The sequence below is a fragment of the Drosophila ananassae genome, chromosome 2R (assembly GCF_017639315.1).
Source record: "Drosophila ananassae strain 14024-0371.13 chromosome 2R, ASM1763931v2, whole genome shotgun sequence".
NCBI lineage: Eukaryota > Metazoa > Arthropoda > Insecta > Diptera > Drosophilidae > Drosophila > Drosophila ananassae.
In genome coordinates this window covers 15,884,601-15,906,652 of record NC_057928.1, presented here as the reverse complement: position 1 = coordinate 15,906,652, position 22,052 = coordinate 15,884,601, and the positions used below count along the sequence as shown (strand labels likewise).

General features: G+C 43.6%; 4 protein-coding genes across 5 annotated transcripts; 2 read left to right on the top strand and 2 right to left on the bottom strand.

The window, feature by feature from the left end:
• Positions 1-45: 45 nt before the first annotated feature.
• LOC6493233 (E3 ubiquitin-protein ligase mind-bomb) lies at positions 46-5,045 on the top strand. Of its 2 annotated transcripts, none has more exons than XM_001957285.4 (4): positions 46-522; positions 1,415-2,647; positions 2,711-4,630; positions 4,693-5,045. In XM_001957285.4, the coding sequence occupies exons 1-4, from the start codon at positions 199-201 to the stop codon at positions 4,831-4,833; spliced, it is 3,618 nt and encodes a 1,205-aa protein (XP_001957321.1). In that variant the 5' UTR covers positions 46-198; the 3' UTR covers positions 4,834-5,045. The 2 variants fall into 2 exon arrangements, with proteins under 2 accessions (XP_001957321.1, XP_014764264.1); XM_014908778.3 differs by lacking the exon at positions 46-522 and adding an exon at positions 1,058-1,329.
• LOC6506742 (28S ribosomal protein S31, mitochondrial) lies at positions 4,994-6,406 on the bottom strand. Its single transcript, XM_001957286.4, has 3 exons — positions 6,255-6,406; positions 5,748-6,200; positions 4,994-5,682 (listed from the first exon to the last, which is right to left on the bottom strand). Exons 1-3 carry the CDS (start codon positions 6,290-6,292, stop codon positions 5,049-5,051), a joined length of 1,125 nt encoding a protein of 374 aa, XP_001957322.1. The 5' UTR covers positions 6,293-6,406; the 3' UTR covers positions 4,994-5,048.
• Positions 6,407-6,764: 358 nt separating this feature from the next.
• LOC6493234 (phosphatase Herzog) lies at positions 6,765-18,385 on the top strand. Its single transcript, XM_001957287.4, has 6 exons — positions 6,765-7,300; positions 7,597-7,784; positions 14,556-14,791; positions 14,863-15,044; positions 15,107-15,260; positions 15,326-18,385. Exons 2-6 carry the CDS (start codon positions 7,703-7,705, stop codon positions 15,659-15,661), a joined length of 990 nt encoding a protein of 329 aa, XP_001957323.1. The 5' UTR covers positions 6,765-7,300; positions 7,597-7,702; the 3' UTR covers positions 15,662-18,385.
• LOC6506741 (palmitoyltransferase Hip14) lies at positions 17,625-21,956 on the bottom strand. The gene is made up of 4 exons (XM_001957288.4): positions 20,978-21,956; positions 20,237-20,911; positions 19,902-20,181; positions 17,625-19,846 (listed from the first exon to the last, which is right to left on the bottom strand). Exons 1-4 carry the CDS (start codon positions 21,539-21,541, stop codon positions 19,452-19,454), a joined length of 1,914 nt encoding a protein of 637 aa, XP_001957324.3. The 5' UTR covers positions 21,542-21,956; the 3' UTR covers positions 17,625-19,451.
• Between the last annotated feature and the right edge of the window lie 96 nt (positions 21,957-22,052).

Sequence of the window (22,052 nt, the reverse complement as noted above, 5' to 3'; positions counted from 1 at the left end):
GGTATTTTTTACTAGAAACGGTATTTTGTACTGCCCCTTAGTATTTTAGGCAAGTCGCACTTGCAGCTGGTCACTCTGATTCGTGCAGGTTGTAAAAATTCCTTGGCTCTGATTATCGACGCGAGAAAACCCACGATATATTGGTTACCCACGACGAAACCTAATCAACCACCGAACGTGCGTCCGGCGGTGGAAAATATGTCCTGCGCAGCCAGCCTACCCAACTCAAAGGACTCGACTAACGCGGCGAACGCGAGTGCTAATGCCAATGCCAGCGGAGCACCAACAAACACCAACACGGGTGCACAGCAATCGACGGCTGTGGGTGTGGTAGTGAGCGGTGGTGCATCCGGAAGCGGGGGTGGGGGTGGTGGCACCTCCACTGCAGGCAGCACAACTTCATCGTCCACTGCAACGGCCAACGGCGGGGCAGGTGCTGCGGCGGCGGTCGCCAGGCGTTTCTCCATGGAGGGTGTGGGGGCTAGGGTGATACGCGGACCGGACTGGAAATGGAACAAGCAGGTGAGGTCAAGTTTTTGGTCAGGCGCTCAATTGCTTTAATTGCAAGCGAGTGGCAAGTGAATCGATTCCGGTTAGGCGACAAACCACAACTTTTCACCACAAGAAGATGGCCATAAAGTAAAAACGTTCTACTTAGCGGGTCTAATATGGAAAGTGAGCCGAGTGGAGTCGAGAGACGAGATCCAAGAGCCGTTGGCCTAAAAACAAAGTGTGCCAGTGTCCATGTGGACTCCTTTTCGAGGCGATGCGAAAGTGCAAACATCCAAGCGCCAAGAGCCAAGAGCCAAGATCCAAGACGTTGCTGGTCAGTCGGTTATGATTCATGCGCTGGAAGAGTCATAACTAGTGACGTACTATCTGGAATAATTTGATCTAGCTGTTAAAATAATTGAAATTAATTAAATTGTGAAGAAACTCAGAGGTTCGTGGTCTGAAATAGTTGAAATATTTATGAAATATTTATTATTTAAGAAGAAATAGAACCGAAATTCAGGCTAACCTTATATGGAGTGTCAGTTTCTTTGTTTGGAAGATAATTGGAGAAGGGAGCTGTTTCTGGGAAGAGTGTAATAGTGTCAAGTGAGTGGCGGCTTCTGGTGCCATAAATAAACAATAGAATCTCAGCTCTCTTCGAATCCCGGGGTATGCAACGCTTCGAGGCCAATTATTAGCCTCCAATTTGTTTGCATAATTCATTGATTTCTCTGCGAGATAGCCGGGCACTACTAGGGACTAGGGACTGCCCGCCCTAACAGTGCCTCAGTTGCGATTATGCACTTCAGCCACAGTTTTCGCATCCTAATCAGCGTGCGTTCCCCCTTATGCAATTACAAGTCACCAGACAAAGTAACTAGCTAGTAACTAACTAATGATTACTTTTTAATCCCAACAGGATGGCGGGGAAGGACACGTCGGCACTGTCAGGAACTTCGAGTCCGCCGAGGAGGTTGTCGTAGTTTGGGACAACGGCACTGCCGCCAACTACCGCTGCGCCGGTGCCTACGATCTGCGCATTCTGGACAGTGCTCCCACTGGCGTCAAACACGAGGGCACCATGTGCGACACCTGCCGCCAGCAGCCCATCTTCGGCATTCGCTGGAAGTGCGCCGAGTGCATCAACTACGACCTGTGCTCCATCTGCTACCACGGCGACAAGCACCATCTGAGGCATCGCTTCTACAGGATCACCACGCCCGGCGGCGAACGAACCATGCTGGAGCCGCGCCGAAAATCCAAGAAAGTGCTGGCTCGGGGCATCTTTCCCGGAGCTAGGGTGGTGCGCGGCGTGGACTGGCAGTGGGAGGACCAGGATGGCGGCGTTGGTCGTCGCGGCAAGGTCAACGAGATCCAGGACTGGTCCTCGGCCTCGCCACGATCGGCGGCCTATGTGATCTGGGACAATGGCTCGAAGAACCTCTATCGGGTGGGCTTCGAGGGCATGGCCGACCTGAAGGTGGTGAACGACGCCAAGGGCAGCAATGTCTACAGAGACCACCTGCCGCTATTGGGCGAGAATGGCCCGGGGAAGGGGCCGCATGGCTTCCAGATCGGCGACAAGGTCACCGTGGACCTGGACCTGGAAATCGTGCAATCCCTGCAGCACGGACACGGCGGATGGACCGACGGAATGTTCGAGTGCCTGAGCAACGCCGGCATGGTGGTTGGAATCGATGAAGACCACGACATAGTGGTGGCCTACAATTCGGGCAATCGCTGGACCTTCAATCCCGCGGTTCTCACAAAAGTGTCCTCCCCGACAACAGCTCCGCCCGAGTTCCAGGTGGGCGACATCGTCAAGATCTGCTCCGACGTGGAGAGCATCAAGATTCTCCAGCGCGGGCACGGAGAGTGGGCCGATGCCATGCAGCTGACGCTGGGCAAGATCGGGCGGGTGCAGCAGGTCTACCATGACAACGACCTCAAGGTGGAGGTCGGCAACACCTCGTGGACGTACAATCCGCTGGCCGTCTGCAAGGTGGCCTCCTCGGCGGCCACCGACGGCAGCTGTGCGCCAGTCATTCCCAGTGGCGAGAGGCTGTCGGCGATTCTCAAAAAGCTATTCGAACCGAATGTCTCCGGGGATGCCACCGAGGAGTTCGTCAAGGCAGCTGCCAATGGATTTTCGGTGAGTTTTTTAAAAAGGAATTTGAAAGAAACACTAGCAATGACCTTTGCCCTTTTCTCTTAGGCCCGTTGCGAGGAGTACTTGGCTGGAGCTGGTGGGCAACCATCCACATCGAGTGCCTCACCCAGTTCCGGGCCGGATGTGAATGTCAATGGTGTGTTCGCCGGACACACGGCCCTGCAGGCGGCCAGCCAGAATGGTCACATCGAGGTGATCCAAGTCCTGCTGCGCCATTCCGTGGATGTGGAGATCGAGGACAAGGACGGCGATCGGGCTGTCCACCACGCGGCCTTCGGCGATGAGGCGGCTGTGATCGAGATCCTGGCCAAGGCTGGGGCGGACCTGAATGCGCGCAACAAGCGCCGCCAGACCTCGCTGCACATCGCTGTGAACAAAGGCCATCTGAACGTGGTGAAGACCCTGCTGACGCTGGGCTGCCATCCCAGCCTGCAGGATTCCGAGGGGGACACGCCCCTGCACGATGCCATATCCAAGGAGCACGACGAGATGCTCTCCCTGCTCCTGGACTTCGGGGCGGACATAACGCTGAACAACAACAACGGCTTCAATGCCCTGCACCACGCCGCTCTCAAGGGGAATCCCAGCGCCATGAAGATCCTGCTGACCAAGACCAATCGTCCGTGGATCGTCGAGGAGAAGAAGGACGACGGCTACACCGCCCTCCACCTGGCTGCCCTCAACAATCACGTGGAGATCGCCGAACTGCTGGTGCACATGGGCAAGGCCAACATGGACAGGCAGAATGTGAATCTGCAAACGGCCCTGCACCTGGCCGTGGAGCGGCAGCACGTGCAGATCGTCAAGCTGCTGGTGCAGGATGGCGCCGACCTGAACATACCCGACAAGGACGGAGACACTCCGCTCCACGAAGCCCTCAGACACCACACTCTCTCCCAGCTGAAGCAGCTGCAGGACGTCGAGGGATTCGGCAAGCTTCTGATGGGCCTTCGGAATGCCAACAACAAGAAGGCCTCCGCATCGATCGCCTGCTTCCTGGCGGCCAACGGCGCTGACCTTACGCTGAAGAACAGAAAGCAACAGACGCCCTTGGATCTCTGCCCGGATCCCAATCTCTGCAAGACTCTGGTAAAGTGCTATAACGAAAGGAAGACGGACGACAGCGAGTTGCCCGGGAATGTGGCGGGCACCAGCTTGAATGCCAGGGCGAGGGCTGCCAGTGGCGGGACACTGCCTCAGTCCTCGTCGGCCAGCCTGCCGTTGGCCAGCTCCTCCTCCGCCTCCGCCTTCGGGCTGAACGGAGTGAGCACCGAAATGAGCCAGTCCCTGCATGCGGATGCTCCGAAGTCGTCGGCTAGCCTGGATGAGTGCCTGGTGTGCTCCGACGCCAAGAGGGACACGGTGTTCAAGCCCTGTGGCCATGTTAGCTGCTGCGAGACCTGCGCCCCGCGGGTGAAGAAGTGCCTCATCTGCCGGGAGACGGTGTCGTCGCGCGAGAAGATCGACGAGTGCCTGGTGTGCTCCGATCGCCGAGCCGCTGTCTTCTTCCGCCCCTGCGGCCATATGGTGGCCTGTGAACACTGCAGCGCCCTGATGAAGAAGTGCGTCCTGTGTCGCACCCAGATCGATGAGATGCTCTCGTTTAGCCTCTGCTGCGGTGGCATCGGCCGGCCCGAGAAGGTCACTGCGGCATCAGGTGGAGCAGTGGGTCCCCCGCCGCCCGAGGAGCGATTTACGGAAGTGGCAGCCGCCGCCTCCGCCGCCGCCTGTGCCAATGCCTCCGGCCATAGTGTGGCCATGAACAATACGGTGGTGACTCCGGTGGCGGGCAGTAGCAATCAGTTGAACAGCCAGAACAATCTCCTGGCCGCTGCTTCGGTCGCCTCGAATGTCTCGAATATCCAAGCAGCCGGCAGTGGATTGGTGGCCCCCTCCAATGTCAACAACTTTCAGATGGACGACGTGCAGAAGCTGAAGCAACAGTTGCAGGACATCAAGGAACAGGTAGGTCACAGTAGACAGTGCAATGATTCCATTACTAATCCCATCTCCTGTTCCTGTTGCAGACCATGTGCCCCGTTTGCTTCGATCGGATCAAGAACATGGTCTTCCTGTGCGGCCACGGCACCTGCCAGATGTGCGGCGACCAAATCGAAGGCTGCCCCATCTGCCGCAAGACGGTGGAGAAACGCATCCTGCTCTTCTGAAGCCCCTGCCCGGCCGACACATTCCGCGCACAGTCTGCACAGCTCTCGAAGTATTAGGATTATCTATCGGATTACACTCTTATACAAACACACACAACACAACACAACAAACAGACACAACAAACATGAATATATCCACAAAAGTATATAACTCTATATATCAATGGTCTTAAAAAGCAAATATATTTTTAACAAATATTCCAACAAAACAATGATTATGCGGAAATACTTTTAGCCGGCTCCTTGTTCATCAGATCCTTCAGAATGTCCTTCTTAGCCTCGAAGTAGTCGCGGAACCACAGAATATGCTCCTTCTTCTCCTGGGCCGTCACATAGGGGTTCTTCGAGAGACCCACACACACGAGCTCCATGAAATGCCGTATTGGTCCCTTGTCGGGACACCACTCCTCCAGGTGCTGCTCGAGGAAAATGTGCTCCGAGAAGTCTACGTCCACCTCTTCGGTCCAGTCCTGCTCGTTGTTGATGGGAAACCGCCAGACCTTCTGCTGGTCCGTCCACAGGACCATCTGCTCGAAGTAGTTGGCTGGCGGATGGGCTGCATGGAGGCTCAGTTCCCGCTCACTCAGCTGCGACCATGTCGTTAGAATGTCAGTGGAGCTGGGCAGCTGTGTATCCTTGAATATGCCGAGGGCGTCTCCGCCGTACAGGTTGACGCTGCCGGTGAAAGATTCGGCTTCCCGTTTGATGTGTCTCTGAGGACGCTGCTGCTGTCGGTCCGAGTATTTCGGCTTGGGCCGGGAAGCCAAGGAACGACGCACATATTCCCCTCGAGTCTGTTCGTCTTGCGGCTGCTGGCGACGATCGATCTTCATGCCCACAATTAGGTCACTGGGGAATGGATAAAAGGCGTTAACAATCAGGACTAAACATTAATAAAACCAATCCACTTGTACCTCAGATTTAGATCTTTGTCAGACGATGCAGCTTGAGCTGAATCTGCCGGCTGAGCATCGCCAGCTACTGTCGGAGCAGACTCATTGCCATGTCCCAGGAGTTTGGCCAGCAGCTCCGATTCCGTCTGCTTCTTTTCGCTTTCGCTGGTGCCCAGCATGCTGGCAATGTTCTTGGCTGCAGTCAAGACATTCTTAGAGGCGGCCTCCTGCTTCTGAGCCTCTCGTTTCCTCCTGTTAGCATCGCCAGGACGCGGAAAGTCTGCCCCGGACAGTCGATCCGTGGCCTGCATAGTGCCCAGCAGCCGATTTAATCTCTGGGCTGCCGTCTCCACGGGCTTCTCCTTCTTTTTGGATGGCTTCTCGTCATCCGATGAGGAGTAGCCGTCATCCTTCTTGGACTTGGAGGAGTAGCTGGCCAATCCCACGTTTTTTGAAACCGCAGGAAGGAGAGATCTGTAATGAAAACAACTCAGATATCTGCATGGATCTACGGATTTGATGACCTACCTTAGACCCAGCCTCTGGACGCTGCATAGAGCCAACATTTTAGCCAATTTCTTTAATAAAATCAACTAAGAATAAAACATATAAAGTTGGTCGCGTAACAACAATCCGGCGGATCCAGGGCTGCCAGATCGCTGAATAATGTGGGACTTTTTTTTAAGTTTAGTTGCAAAGTTAATGAATATTTTTAATTTCTATATCTTTAAGTGACGACTTTTACAATATAAAAATGTAAAAAAATCTGCTTAGTTTTAGAAATTAAATTTCCCTTTAAGATCCTTTCCAGTCTCTGTTAATACCACTACAATATATCAGAAAAGGTTTATTGAATATTTAAATTTTAAATTGAAAGGAATAATTTTATGGGTTTTAAATCAGTTTCATTCAAATACAAGAGTAATAACATTTAATAGCTTAAAATATTTTTAAGAAAAAGTCCCTTAACTAGAGATGGGAGGAATTTTTAAAATCCATTCATGGTATTATTGCAGTATGTGCAGCCAATTATATGGTATATTTAGGGAAATAATTGGCGTTTCAGCAGGTAGCCACCGCAGTCACACTTGGCCACAATTTTTGTTTTTGCGCTGTTATTCCTGTTACTTTTTTTCGGCGTACACGCGTTTTGTTTTTTTGCGCGATTAATTAATGAACTACGATTAATGGGGAGCGCAAGATGCGAATAGGGCAATCGAGTGCGAAAAATTGAATAACGAGGATCCAACATCCGAAATCAGCGGTCGGGGCCAGAGAGTGGTGCGTGCGTGTGTGTGTGGTTAGTGGTCGAGTGTGTGCGTGTGGGCGTTTATAAATAAAACGCTGCGAAGCTGTGTGCAAATAGCAGACGCGGATAGATGGAAAAAATAAAAGAATGAGCACGACTGAAAACAAGAGCGACCTAAAAGAAAGTGTTTTTTAAACCGAATATTACAAAGTTTTTTTAAGGGAGCAGCGAAAAAAAAAAGCGAAGGCGAAAGTGCATTATTGTGCAGAGGAAGTGCGAAAGAGAGAGAGAGCGAGAGCGAAGAGCGAGCGTGAGCGACAGAGAGGTGAATATCAAAGGGAAAACCCATTTGCATTCTGTGTGAACGAAGCGAACGAAAAATAAAACGAAGCGAAATTGTAAAATTCCACTGTCTGGGGCAGCCTGTTGTTGCTTTTACGGTTTATTGGTGTGTGTGTGTGCTATATACTCTCATATATACATATATATAAGACATAAAAAAAAAACATGAAAATATCTCGCGAAAAAATCATCCGCAATACATCCGCATATCTATCTTGAAAATGATAATTGTCGTATTCGTATCTGAAAGTTACTCATGTGTGTGAATACATTTTACAGCTATATACATATATGTTCCGATTCTGAGATCCGATCCACTCCGAGATCTGTCAACCCCGCCGTTAGGCAACACTGGAGCTGAGAGGAGCCACAATCGAGTGCTTAAATGGATGCAACATCAATAATCACGCAAGTTTCCCGCGACGATGAGCAGTTGAACGTCTATCCCAGCTATCCCAATGACAAAGGTAAGAAAAAAAACAAAAAAAAAAAGAAAAAGAAAAGAAAACAGCAATGAGTCATCCTTGGCGAAGGCGTCACAACAAAGACGAAAGGACACTTGTCCGTGCCAAGAGTTTCCCAGCACTCCAGCACACTCTCCACCCCGTTGACCTTTCCGTGCAATGGACACTATTACTATTGCGGTCAATAATATAATTGCTGGAACTGGCTAGGAGGCTAACCAAGTCGTTCTATTTTATTATTTTAACTGGAACAAGCGGACTGACTTTGAGAAGTGGTTGCCACCTTGAGTATGAGTTACAAAAAAAAAAACACTGAAAGAAAATACAATAATATACAATAGGAAGTCTAAAGAGTTAATATTTATTAATTTTTTTTCATTTTTTCATTCATTTTGTAACCATTTGTTAGCCTTTTTGTGTATTATTTTTGTTATTAAATTATTTTGCGACGCAGTTGCAACTCTACTATAGACCACCCACCTCCCACCTGTAATCAATTGATGACGTCTTTCGGTACTTGTGACGTCATGAATTTCGGTGAGAGCCGCCATCGCCACTGCACGAAAGCCCTTTTCGTTAACTAAGCTAACTGCCTTTGCATGTTTACTTTCCAGAATAGGCTCTAACAATAGAAACTGCCAATTAAATTGCACAGTAAAAAGCAACGGATAAAAAAATAGAAAAAGTTAGAAGAAGACAAAAAAAATTGAGGAAAACCGGTATGGAGAGAGGTGAGGAGAGAGAGAGAGGAAGACCGAGAGAGAGGCTCAACCACAACTAGTTTTTATTATTATTCCTTTTGTTTTTATTTTTATTGTAGTGATGCAAACAAACAAACAAAGAGTAATGAATGAATGAATAACTGAATGAGAGAAGGAGAAGATGAGGAGAGAGCAAAAGTCAGAACAGTTAACAGTTAATAGTCTAATAAGTCGTCTAAAGCGAAATGTGAAAACAGAAATATTAAAAATAAAGATTAAAATGGTGGAGCGGAGAGAGGTCGTTGGAGAGCCGCTGGAGAGCCGGGCGGGGCCATTGGGGGAGCGAACCGAACCGCCTTTAAGTAAAGTAATAACAAATTTAATCTAATCTGCGGTCGCCAATGCACATATTATACATGCACATGTACTGTACTGTATATACCCGCCATATAATATATAATACGAAATATCTGCGGTTAGGTGCTAATTGAAGTCTCTCGTCTCGCTTCTAATAGACGGTGCTGCCAATTTGTCACAAATAACAGCGCTATCTCCCCCAGAGATCGGTGTATGTGTCAAGATATTTGAATAAATATACAATAACTGGGCGGAAAGGGGGTTCTTAGGTTTTATAATCAAAGATGGTCATGAAATACAGTAAATTATGGAGATTTAGAGGATTCTGAAGAGGTTTAGGCATATTTCTATCCTCATAATGAGATATTTTGGGAATATATTCAAGATACAAGGTACTTCAATCCATAAATATACATTATCTAGATGAAAAGGCGGTTTAAAAGAGGTCCGTAGTGCAAGATGATCTAGAAATACAACAAATACGTAAGATTCAGAAGAGTGTAAAGAGGTTTTAAGCGTTAGCTATCTTTGTAATGATGATATTTGTGTACTTTCAATATATTTGAATCAATAATTAGACAATATCTAGGGGAAAATGGGGTTTTAAAGTTCTACAATGCAAGATGGTCATGAAATACAACAAATTCTAAAAATTTAGAAGATTCTAAAGAGGTTTGAGCATTCCTCTATCCTTCTAATAAGAAAGTTTGAGGATATCCTGAAGCTTTGCAAAGCAAGATGGTCCAAATAATAGAGTTTCAGAAGAGTCTGAAGATAAATGATTTGTCTATCCTTGTAATGGGTAGGTTTGAGGATATCTTGAAGAAACAAAAGTAGATATTTCAATAAATAGACAATAACTGTAACAAAAAGGGACTTAAAAGCTATAAAGCTGTTCTGTTATGCAAGATGGTCTTATAATACAACAAATTATAAAGTTTCAGCAGATTCTAAAGAGGATTAACTATTTTCCTATCGTTTTAATGGGTGGGTTTGAGGATATCTTGAAGATACAAAAGCTAACTTAAGATATCCATTTGAAAGCTGTTGCCCCGACTCTGCTAGTCTGATTGAAAGGCAATATTTTGCTAACCGTTTTCTTACAAGTCGCCCAGGTATTGTTGTGGCTTTGGCCATTTGGAGAGTGTGTGCGAGTGGGTGGGTGTGGGTGTGGGTGTCAGAGTGCCAGAGAGGCAGAGAGACAGAGAGGAAAACCGGCAAGCGAACAGCAACAGTTGAAATATGTTTTTCTTCGTTTTTTTTTTTTTTTTTTTTATTTCACAGAGTGGGTGCCGCCGCCGCGCTGCCTAAGTGCTTTTTGCCTCACCGCGTATAAATATTTGTAGAGATATGTATGCCGTCCCTCCGCTCCTCCAACACACGCTTATAAATACATCTATATTTTTGTTGTTTTTTTTTTTTATTTTATGGGCAAACGAAAACGCGAACGCTCTTCTAGTATCTCATTTCGAACTGCTGCTGTGATTTTTTTTCACCATTTTTCTCAAGGTCTTCAAAGCCAAATTACTCACGCACCCCCCAGATCTCCCACTTTAACGCCCTTACCCGTCCTCCGCCCCGTTTTCCTTCATATTTATTATCTTTCTTTATAGATTTGTATATTGTATGTATATTGATCCAGTCCGAAAATAGCCCAAAAAGATGCTGTCCGAGAGAGAGTTCAAAGATCTCGTCATAAACAAATGCTGGGAAATTGCAATCGCAAATTTTTTGGATGAAACATTTATACTTTTTATAGAATCTATAGCATAAACAAATAGCTTAGATTTTTATACATTGCGTAAATAATAAACAAATTGTCAGATATTAGCGGGTAATGAGAATATTATTCAACTATTGAAATAAATATTTTTAGCCTTTTTTATGGGGAGAGGAAGATGATAAGATAGACCGCCCTACACCCCGTAGATTCTCTCAAAACAGACAGCCAACAGATGCAACAGAACAGACTGCCTAATTATTGAAAAAATAATACCTATTATATGAGATGTTTGCTTCCTATATGCTGGCTACTCTTCTGAATCTGTATCTGAATCTGTATCTGAATCGATAAAGGTCAACGGGTAGCATCTCCATGGCAGATACGAGTTCGTTGAACCAACATTTGGGGGTTAAATAGAGGCCAACCCCCAAAAACAAAGGCGCTTTCGAGAGCAATCCTTGCAGTTCTTCTCAAGCAGGTGTTACTTTTATTTTTTTCTTTAAATTTTATTTAAACAAAAAAACTTATTTCTTTTCAGTTTATGTCACGTGCTATAATCTGTTTTTGTCATGGCTTAAATTCTGATCCGTCTCTATCATAAAGTTTTTTTCAGAAAAATAAAAATCGACTGAAGGTCGAGATTGGCTGGCCCCAAGAATGATATCATAGTAGGCCCCCCCCCCCCATCCATCCCCTCCGCCAGATAACAAACATTTCTGATTAGATAAGTGTCTAGAGTAAAAATATTTAGCAGTTGCGAGTGTGTGTTGGTTTTCTTTATTTATTTTTTCTTTAAATTAATTATCAAATAATTCCCCCTAGCTGACAGCAGAGACCTTGCCCGCCAACACACTTTTTTTTTTGTTTTTTTTTTTGAAAATAATTGTATCTTGTCCTGAACCCAATTGACGCGTAAGGCCGTTTAACAGTCTGGCGGCGAAGGACTCGTGGATTTGCAATTTTCATTAATTAATGCATCCTTGCCAGTACAATTTTTTTATAATTTTTTTTACATAAATCTGTGATTCAATCGCTTCTGGTTATTGTTGTTTATTTTTTTAGTTTACTTTTAGTTTGGCATTGAAACTAAATAGTTTGTTTTTCAATTGAAACCCTCTATTGTCGAGCTGGTTGAAGGAATTTATTAATACAGAAATAGCAAAAGCATTAACATTTGGGCTCTAAACGTCGGAGAGAATGCCAGTTTATTGTTGTTCTTCAAGGCGGAAAATCATTGTCTGGCGAACAGAGTAATTAGTGTATATTATAGTGTATTTAAGTACTAAACAGGTTTAAAATATGAGCAATACTTTGGAATTATTGTCCCATAAAATCTCTTTTTAAAAGTTGAACTCTTCAAGTCGATTGAAGACCATTTTTGGATTGGAATCTGACAGATTGCTGCTCCAATAACGATCTATAAATATGGTCATCTAAATAAGTCTCTGGAAGTGGGCAGAAAAAGAATTCCAACCGCTACTGCCCACGCTGGAGGCAACAAGCTTCACTTGAAACACCTTAAAAATAGGACACCAGGCCTATGCCGGAGTGGGGGGCAGCAGGTGCTCTGGTGGTTGCGACCCAAATATAGATTGCCTATCAATAATCAGCAAGGATACAGAGCAAGGATTCAGGTTGGCTTTTATGCAAAGTTATGCAAACAGTTGTAAGAGTTGGAAGGTCTATAAGGTAGAAGGATTATGGAAGGGGGTGAAGGGGACTTGGGAGTTCACCTGCCTAATAATTACAAATCCCAGACGCCGTAGCTGGAGGAGCAGTAGCTGGAGAACTACAACAACAACAGCACACGCTCATAAAATATTCAAGTGCATTTGCACTTCACTCGTAAGGGTTCTGGCTTGAAAAAATGTGGCATGGAAAAAAAATACATTAAGGGGAAACAGGAGAGGGGTAGTACTTGGAAGGGTATACCCTGTAGAGACAAGTGCTTCCAAGCAATCATTTTCTAATAGCTTCTATCTTTGAGATACATTATCTGCCTAGGAAATCTAAAAATATACATATATTTTTAAGAGCAGAAGGTACTATCCGTCCATTATACCCCTCAAAAAACACACAGTAACAAAAAGCCCATCACATTCTAAGCTCAGTTTTCACTTGGCTAACGGTTCAATGAACCGTTACGTCTAGCTTAGCCAGCAAGAAGGACATGTTCTCCCGCTTGCACTCGCCCACCCACTCGCCCTCCCACTCATCCATCCATTGCCAGCTTGAAGCTTGTTTTCCCCGGCTAAGTGATGTTTGACTGCCGTTTCCTTTTGTTGCCACACAATGCAAATGGACGCATTCCCGCTCCTCCCTCCCTAGCCCCTCCTCATTCCCCTCCATCCATCCGGTGTCCTGGCCCCGTTTAACCCCCCGCAGCCCAGACCACCACCAGGTGGCCCAGCCGCACCTCAGGCCAGCTTAAAGGTCATCCTGTGACCTTCTATCTATTTATCCAACTAACTATCTATATCTGCTACAGGCCAACCTCTATTACTATAACTTATAAGGGGTTTTAGGATAGGAATTGGGGATTATATATTTTAAATTAATATTGTGTTGGATATGGTACTATATAAAAGATAGAAGATGTATTATAAATTATTAGTGTATTAGTTAGAAGATAATTATATCTTAATTCTTTAATTTGATCCTTATATCTAAAGAAATATTAGATAGAAGATAGTAATATTTTTAGATAGATAGAAGAATATTATAGATAGAAGATAATTATATCCATATCTTATATACCTTATATAAAATATTATATCGTTCCTATATTCAAACCTTCATAAATCCATAGTTATATCTATGTAGATACTAGATATACTATATCTTATTTATCTAAAATTATTATCTCGTCTATCTTATATATCTTTTTTTATAATCATCTATCTTTTCAAGACTTCTAAGATCCTACATACATATATGCATATCCATAGGTATTATCTATACCTCATCTTAACTGAGAAACTTCTATCTTCTATCTAATAGATCTTATAATATAAACTCTTCTATCTAGAGTATCTTGTCTATAATATTTTATCTATTATATCTTTTTTTTTATAATTTTTTATCAACTCTCCAGACTGCTTAGATCCTATCCCCAGACCTATATACAGATAGTATCTTATAGATCTTATTTTTTATCTAATCCCAACTAAGATATTTATATAATATATCTTTTTTTTATTATATTATATCTTCTATTTAATATATCTTTAATACAATATATTCTATACAATAATATTTTATCTTCTATCTAATATATATATTTTTTTGTATTAGAATATCTGCTATCTACTATATAATATTTTAGTCAATACTTCACTCACTATTTTCATGACTTTTTGGATCTAGATACTCTTTATGAAGTTGCCCTGTAACTCGTCGCTCTATCAGATACTAACAACAAAGTATCTGCCTGCAATTATAGCATTTCCCATCGATTAAACGCATGTGGCCACCCCCTAGCCCCTAGTAGCCCCCTAGTAGCTGGCTGTCTTTTAGTTTTGGCTTTGACTTCTATTTTTAAACATTTTCGCACTGAACTAGACAAAAACAAGAGAAACAAACTGTCGGCATTGCATGCACTACTGCAGTATTAACCCGATATAGATATTTAAATAATTCTGCATTTGTTTTTATGCAAATGCAGCCGAACAAGCCAAACAGACACTGTTTATGTCGACATGAAGTAGGAACTGGGGGCCAAATTCGAAAATGGAATGAAAACATGGATATATTTAGAGAGAGGGACTATCGATGTGGGCGCACTATTTTGTGCGGGAGAAGTTTTTATGAGACGGCTAGAATGCTGTTTAGATTAATGGAGGAGCCGTCAGTGAAATGCGCGGTATTTCCATTAAGATCTATGGCGAAGTTTATTCCCAAGAATTCAATTAACATGGATTAAGTGTTGAAGTGAATGCCTAATTGATGCGATTTATTAATCTATTATTATTATTATTATTGTATCCCCAACAGACGATGTAGAACGCCTGAAGCCACAGAAGCGAGGATTCATCCAGTCTCTGCTCTGCTGCTGGCGACGGAATCGGACGAAAAGCAACCAAAATGGGACACAGATCGATGGCTCGACAACACCGCCACCACTACCGGACCAACAAAGGTACCTACTACCTCAGGTTAGGCTCACCGATATGCACAGGAAGTGCATGGTCATCGATTTGGATGAGACCCTAGTGCACAGTAGTTTTAAGGTAAGATCTCTCTCTAGATCCTCTCGAGATCATACAGGTTTTAATGAATATTTTCGTTGATAATCCCATAGCCCATACCGAATGCAGACTTCATAGTTCCAGTGGAGATCGATGGGACCGTACATCAGGTGTATGTTCTGAAGCGACCGCATGTGGACGAGTTTCTGCAGAAGATGGGTGAACTGTACGAGTGCGTTTTGTTTACAGCATCACTAGCCAAATATGCAGATCCAGTTGCCGATCTGTTAGACAAGTGAGTTTCAGATTTATAATCTTACTAGAATACTATTAATCTCTACTATTTTATCCTTTCAGATGGAATGTGTTTCGTGCAAGACTGTTTAGGGAATCATGCGTTTATTACAGGGGTAATTACATTAAGGATTTGAATAGATTGGGGCGGGATTTGCAAAAGATTGTCATTGTGGACAATTCGCCGGCCAGTTATATCTTTCATCCGGACAATGCAGTGAGTTATAGTCTTCTAAAATCATTAAATCTTTCATTAAAACTCTATTTTTTTCTATCCCCAAGGTTCCTGTTAAATCGTGGTTCGATGATGTGACCGACTGTGAGCTGCGAGAACTGATACCGCTCTTTGAGAAGCTCAGCAAAGTTGATTCCGTCTACTCGGTGCTCTGCAATTCTAACCAGCCGCTGAACAATCCGAGCAACCAGCAGCATCCCCAGGAGCTGCAGCAGACGCCGAACCAACAGCAACAGCAACAGACCATCTCTGCCACGACAGTTATTACCCAGGCAACTACACTGTCTGCACCGACCATCTTGAATCAACAGCAGCAGCAGCAGCAACAGCAACAGCAGCAAAGTCCGCCCAGCCAACAGAACGAGCTGCTGCAAAAGACGTAACATCAGTGGGAACTAATGTTTATAAATATATGATAATTGTATACATATTACAAGACCAAGCAAGCCGATAAGCAAGCAAACTGAAAAGCTGATCCCCTAAAATGCCTCCTTTCGATGGACTCATTAACCCCCAGTCCCAACTACCATGCTTATATGCTAGACCCCCGACACATATAGATCCGCTCGACACCTAGACTTAAGCATAAGTTTTATAATGATATACATAATTTTTACAGAACCCTATTTACACAGCACATTTGTTATTTATTATTTTGTTTTGCTCTATTTAACACTTTTTTTGTAATTTTTTAAGTTGAACGTGTGTGTTTTTTTTTTAAAACTAACTGCTACTTGCTAATTGCTAACTGCGTTTTGTACGTACCCCCGTCTATGGGTACCCCCTTTATAATAAACCCCTATGTATACCCCTTGAATCATAATTCTGTAAGCATAATTAATGGAAAAAATTAATGGAAACTGAGCAGGCAAAAAGATTTAATGGCAAAAATGGAAAATAAAACAAAAATGATAAACTATACATATGAGCAGAGAGATAAAATCAAATTCAAAATAGCTATATTTATATATATTTTTTATTAAAAAAAAAAATAGGAGACAAGGAGGGTAAAAAACACAAAAAAAAACATAACAAAAAAAAAATATGAAAACTTAAAACAAAAATATATATGTGTACTAAAAGAAAAATTTATATATACATACATGGATATATATTTAAGGCATGTGTCTACACATGTTTCTAGCACTAAGGCATGTATAATATTTCGTATATTTATTGAAAAGCAAAAAAACAAACAAAAAAATAAGCAAAATTACGGCTTATTCACGGTCTCTCCCACTCATGATTGGATCAATTGGATTGTCAAACTGAAATAATGTCAAAGTTGGTATAAAATCGGGTTTATCACAGGGCAAGTGTATTATCAAATTCTGGTTTCCTGAAATGTTCGCCGTTCGATCGGTAGTGGTGAGGCCGTTAATAAAAAAGTTTTAGTTGCATTGCAAGTGGGTGAAAAAAATAGCTATATATATTAGCCGATTTGTATGGCCACCTAAAAGTCTGCGGCGCGTCCGTAGTTAACATTACTGATTACTAAAGCCCGAAAACTCTCTGTTTCCCCGGTGGCACAAAGTCACGAATTTCAATTCAAGCAATCCTATTCCGAAATTACATTAATTCCTATTCTAACGACAGTTGAAATTTCTAACTTTGTGCAACGACGAAGCAAAGTTGCAACAATTAATTAGCCCTAAATTTATACATCTATTGGAGGTGCCAGACAAATCTCTAGGATCCATTAGAGATTTGAATGGTAATCTTTCCATCATATTTTAATCGTTTTATGTTTATTTTTTCCCTCTTATCAAGTGCGCTTATAAATCGCATTGCAATATATATTTATAAACACATATATTTACGTCTGTTCTGTAACTCTTCTAACTTGACTTTCGGCCGTTCTGTATTCTGTGCTGCCACATGGAACACCTATAGCTTCTTTCAACTCCGACCAAATATCAATCATCGTACGGTATATAGAGATATATACTACTAAGCTCAAGCTGGCCACGCCGAAATCCCACCTGATACATAAATTATATATACACATGAAGGATAATATATATATATATATAGACAAAAGACGCTATCAGAAACACAGACCAGTTCGGATATTCTATCTAAAGATTCTTTCTATCTTTGTATCTTTGTATTTCTCAACTAACCTCTGCATCGATTTCGATTCTTTTATTTAGTGCATAAGCTATTGTGTTTTATTGTTTTGCTTGAAACTAATAATGTAATAATACATTAATTTTGCAATTGCAAATGAATTATACATCAAATTAAATCAATATTGTATATCATTTTTACATCTGCTGCAGAAAGCTAAGCTAGCAAGCTAATAAGCTACAAACTCACATCAATAAAATGCAATTAATCACGAAATTTAAATGTAAAAATATATATTTAAATGAGCTGTTTTACTTTTGATTAAAAGCAAAGCATAACGATAAACCATTCAACTTAATTTATCATAAATGGGAAGAAATTCTATTTTTAAATTGAGCCTATAAATGTAATGCATCAATGTCGAAAAACAAAAAATACAAATTTCAAATCTACAAATATTATGTCATCAAACAATAAAAACTAAAAAAAAAAAAATGAATGAAATTAAAACCCAATTTGGAGCGAGTTTTATTTAATTGAATAAAAATCAGTTAAGAATTTTGCTTCGAATACGGAATAAAGTTCTATTTATTATTCAAATTTATTTTTAACGCACAGTGTTACACATACATACAGACACCTTATCGAGCTCCGAACTCCTCCATCGATCTACACACTATTTAATACATTCATATATATATATTTAATTATATATCTTTAGTTAAATATATTTGTCTTGAACTTAGCCGCTAAACTAAAGATGTAGGCAATGGGGTTCAATTGCTTCTTTTGCTAGTGTTTATAGTCTTTTCAAAAAGCTTTTTTTTTGAATTTTATTTTTTATTTGCTGCGAAAGTAATTTACAAAATGAAGCTGAAACAATTAACTCTTTTATGTTTTGGGGTTTTTTTTGCAAATCTCTCTGCCACCGTTTTGTATAATCTCGATTACAAAATACATCGAAAAATTGTGGGATTTTAGTACATAGTTGAAAATGTTTGCCTAGCGATTCATCAGATTATTTGTAGTAGATTTGTTGTAGATTTCGTTTGAATTAATATTTAAATGCATTTAAGTAACGTGTTACAATTACAAACATATCCTCCACTCCTCTACCTGCCATCTCAGGTTGCTCAAATTCCGTTTCACATTATAAATACCTATATCATTTCATAGCTATGGATATATAATATATATACTTTAATTTATTCATCGACTTTGTGGCTGTAGTTGCACTTTAACATTTTACTTAAATGATTTTCTGACTAGACTAGTGCATAATAAGAATTGGATCGCATTTTCAATTTATTTAATATGTGTTTAAGTATGCTAGTGCTTGGGATCAAATGATCAATTTCATTGTATTGCCATATTTAATTATTATTTAATTGTAGAGCCTTTGTAACTTATGCTTCGAGTTTAATTTCTTCCTTAGAGAGCAGTGTTTTCAATCTCTAATTATTTTTATGTAATTATTTAGTATCTCATCTCGCAGGAGGTCCTCTTGCAACAATTACAAAGCCTCGCTTTCTGTGCGCTTTACAATTTTAGAATAGTTTAGTTGGTGAATTGGAATCTTGGAATATTGCACGCTTAAACAAACTCTCTTTTTTTGATTATGATTGCAGTAGTAAAATTTGTTCGGTGTTCATTTGCTTACGTTTGAATTTCATTTTTTGTGTGTGTTTCTTTTTCATTTTTCCATTTTTTTTTTTGGTATACAAATACTTTAGAGGACAAAAACGTTTTGTGTACTTTCGGCTTATGATCGAAATGTAAGAAATACGCAGAAATGTACAGATTAATTACAGTAATACATTCAATAATATGTACGTATGATACGTGACTCCCAACTCGTCTCTCCATCCGATATCGGTCAGCAATGACGCTTCTGTCTTGGTGTACTTTTTGTAGAATTTCGTATTCGCGCTGTATCCTTCTGCCTGGGTAAGCCGATGCGAATCAAAATATTTGGTAAAAAATCGTATTGGGGGGATTTTAATTTGGGGGGGAGTTGAGAAGAAGCTGTAAAGCGGCTGGTGTCGGTTGTTAAACATGCGCGATGGGCATCTGAAGCGTCTTCGCATCCCGATAGGACTTGTCCTACACGTACTGATGATCGCCCCCCATTCCGTCCGGGCAGTCGACGCTCAACAGCGGCTCCTTCTCGATGGTCTGATGCGTCTGGGCGTCGTAGTCGTAGTAGTTCATCCAATCCACCCGCTTCGGCTGCACCAATCCGAAGCAACTGCACTCAAGGAAGTCGACCAGGTTCTGGAAGGGGCCGCGGGTGAACGGACTGTGGCCGCCCTTGGCCTGGAAGTGGCGATAACGTCCACGATTCATCCGCTCGTTGGTGGTCATTCCCAGGCAGATCACCTGGTACGTCTGGCAAATCGTCAGCAGGATAACCCAGGACATGTGCAGCAGGGCGTTGCCCATCACCCAGCCCACCCAGGCGTTGCAGTTGCCAATGGCCCGCATGGCACCAAGAAAATCTGAAACGAATGAGTCGAATCAGGAGCTACGGGATGGATCTTGTGGACAACTCACCATCGAACCGCACATTGCACTGGTTAACGTAGAACTTTGAGCCACCGTACAGCATCCAGGCACACATGATCAGTAACATCCAGAGGAATCCCATGAAATAGCTGTGGTTTTTCAGGCCGATGCAGTTGCCCACCCAGGGACAGTGGTGATCGAACCTCGCCACGCACCGATCGCACACGGAACAGTGCTTGGACCGGATGGGTCTTCGCACTAGGCAGCCGGAGCAGAAGGAGGCGGGTTCAAAGCCGATCCCACCGCGCTCCGACAGCTCTATGATGGTCTACAAAGGGGAGATTATATATATTTCTTAAAAAAGAGAAACTACAATTACAGACCTTAAATCTCTGCTCCCTAGTCGGTCGGATGATGCCCGGATCCCCCTTCCACGACTTGAGGAAGCACACCCACAGGGCCAGTGATGAGATCAGGAAGCAGATGGTGGCCGTGAACGAGACAGCATCGTCGATGAACATCAGCCAGGTGATGTAGAACCATGCCTTGGTGGCCAGGTAAACGCTGAGCGGCAAGAGGGCCATCAGATGCTCGTCGAATAGAGCCTTTCCAATCGTATGGAAAATGGCGTAGAGGCAGCCGAGCAGGAAAAACTTGATGATGTACAGAGTGTTGACGGTGAAGACGATTCCCGCCAAGTAGAAGGCTGTGAAGGGGCACGCCACCATGGACCACCACCTCAGGCGCTTGTCATGGCGCAGCTTGGAGACCAGTGATCTGCGCTGTTGCGAAGTAAGCGCCGCCTCCTTCACCCGGTCCATAACCTTAGCGCCTATCCAAATGGCACCCGTCTGCGATTCCAGCATTGTGAGCGGCGTCTCTCCCCTGAGATTGGGCACATCCAGCGAGGCCTTCGACTTGAGCACGAGGGTAGAAATAGCCGTTGCGTTTCGCGCCAAGATCGCCCAGTGTAAGGCCGTGTTTCCGTGTGTATAGTCTACCATAGCGGGATTGGCTCCAAGAGTTAATAACAAGCGCACTGGATCCAGTGCACAGACCTACAAATACATTTAAAGAATAAGGATTCAGTTCCATCTATGATAATCCTTTAGAGAGTAACCCACCTTCCAGGCCGCCCACATAAGAGCCGTCATTCCGCCCCGATCCTGCAGGTCTGGGTCCACGCCCTTGGCTATAAAGTAGGCCACTAAGGCGGTGTGCGCGAACTGGGCGGCGATGTGTATGCACGAGCATCCTTCCGCATCCCGGATCCTCGGATCAGCTCCTGCAGCCATGAGCAGTACAACAGCACCGAGATGACCCTGCCGGGTAGCCCAGTGGAGGGGCGTGGCATTCAGCTCTCCGCCCACAGCGTCCACAGTAGCGCCCTTCTCCAGGAAGTAGCGGATAATGTCCCGCCGATTATTAATGGCTGCCCAATGAAGCAGGGTCACAGTTTCGCTGTCGGGCTGATTGACATCCCATCCAGATTCCACCAACTCCCTGACGCGGGCAATGGCTCCGTACTGGGTGGCCTTCACAATGTCGAAGCCACTGTAGTCCGGCTCGACGGGTGCGGTGGGCGGCTGCTGGGCAATTAACGCCGATTGCCGCTCGTTGTCCGGTTGCTGGCTGGAGCCCGGGACACAGGAGCCCGTGGTGGCCGCCTGGCAGGCGCTCTGGTACATCGTGGTTTCTGTTCTCCGATGGCTTCTCCGTATGTGAAATGTGATTCACCGAGCTACGCTGCTACTCGTAACATCAACCGTCCATCCCCCTCCTTCCAACTAAAGAGCGAACGAGAGGGGTGAGGCGTGTGGAGAGAGCGAGAGGCGGAGTGCGGAGCGGAGAGTAGGAGAGACACCCCCACTGGTCAGGCAATTCACAGGTTTGTCATTTTCACCTCCTCCGACTGCGTCAGCTTCTTTGGTGTTTTTAATTCCTTTATCCTTTTCCTGGGGGGCTAATCAGTTGGTGCAATTATCGGGGATTATCAGTTAACTGCGTTTTACGTGCGAATTTTGGAGGACTAAAAGCAATTTTGGTGGTACAAGCTGAGCGACCTGCCAACTCTTTTTTTGGCCTTCGAATCGGGACTGCCAAGAGGGTGCAATTTCAGCTGCTAATTTAACCAGCTGGTGGTGCTACCCTACATGTTTAGTATATTTTCAATTTTTATTCCTTGTTTTTTAAATATTT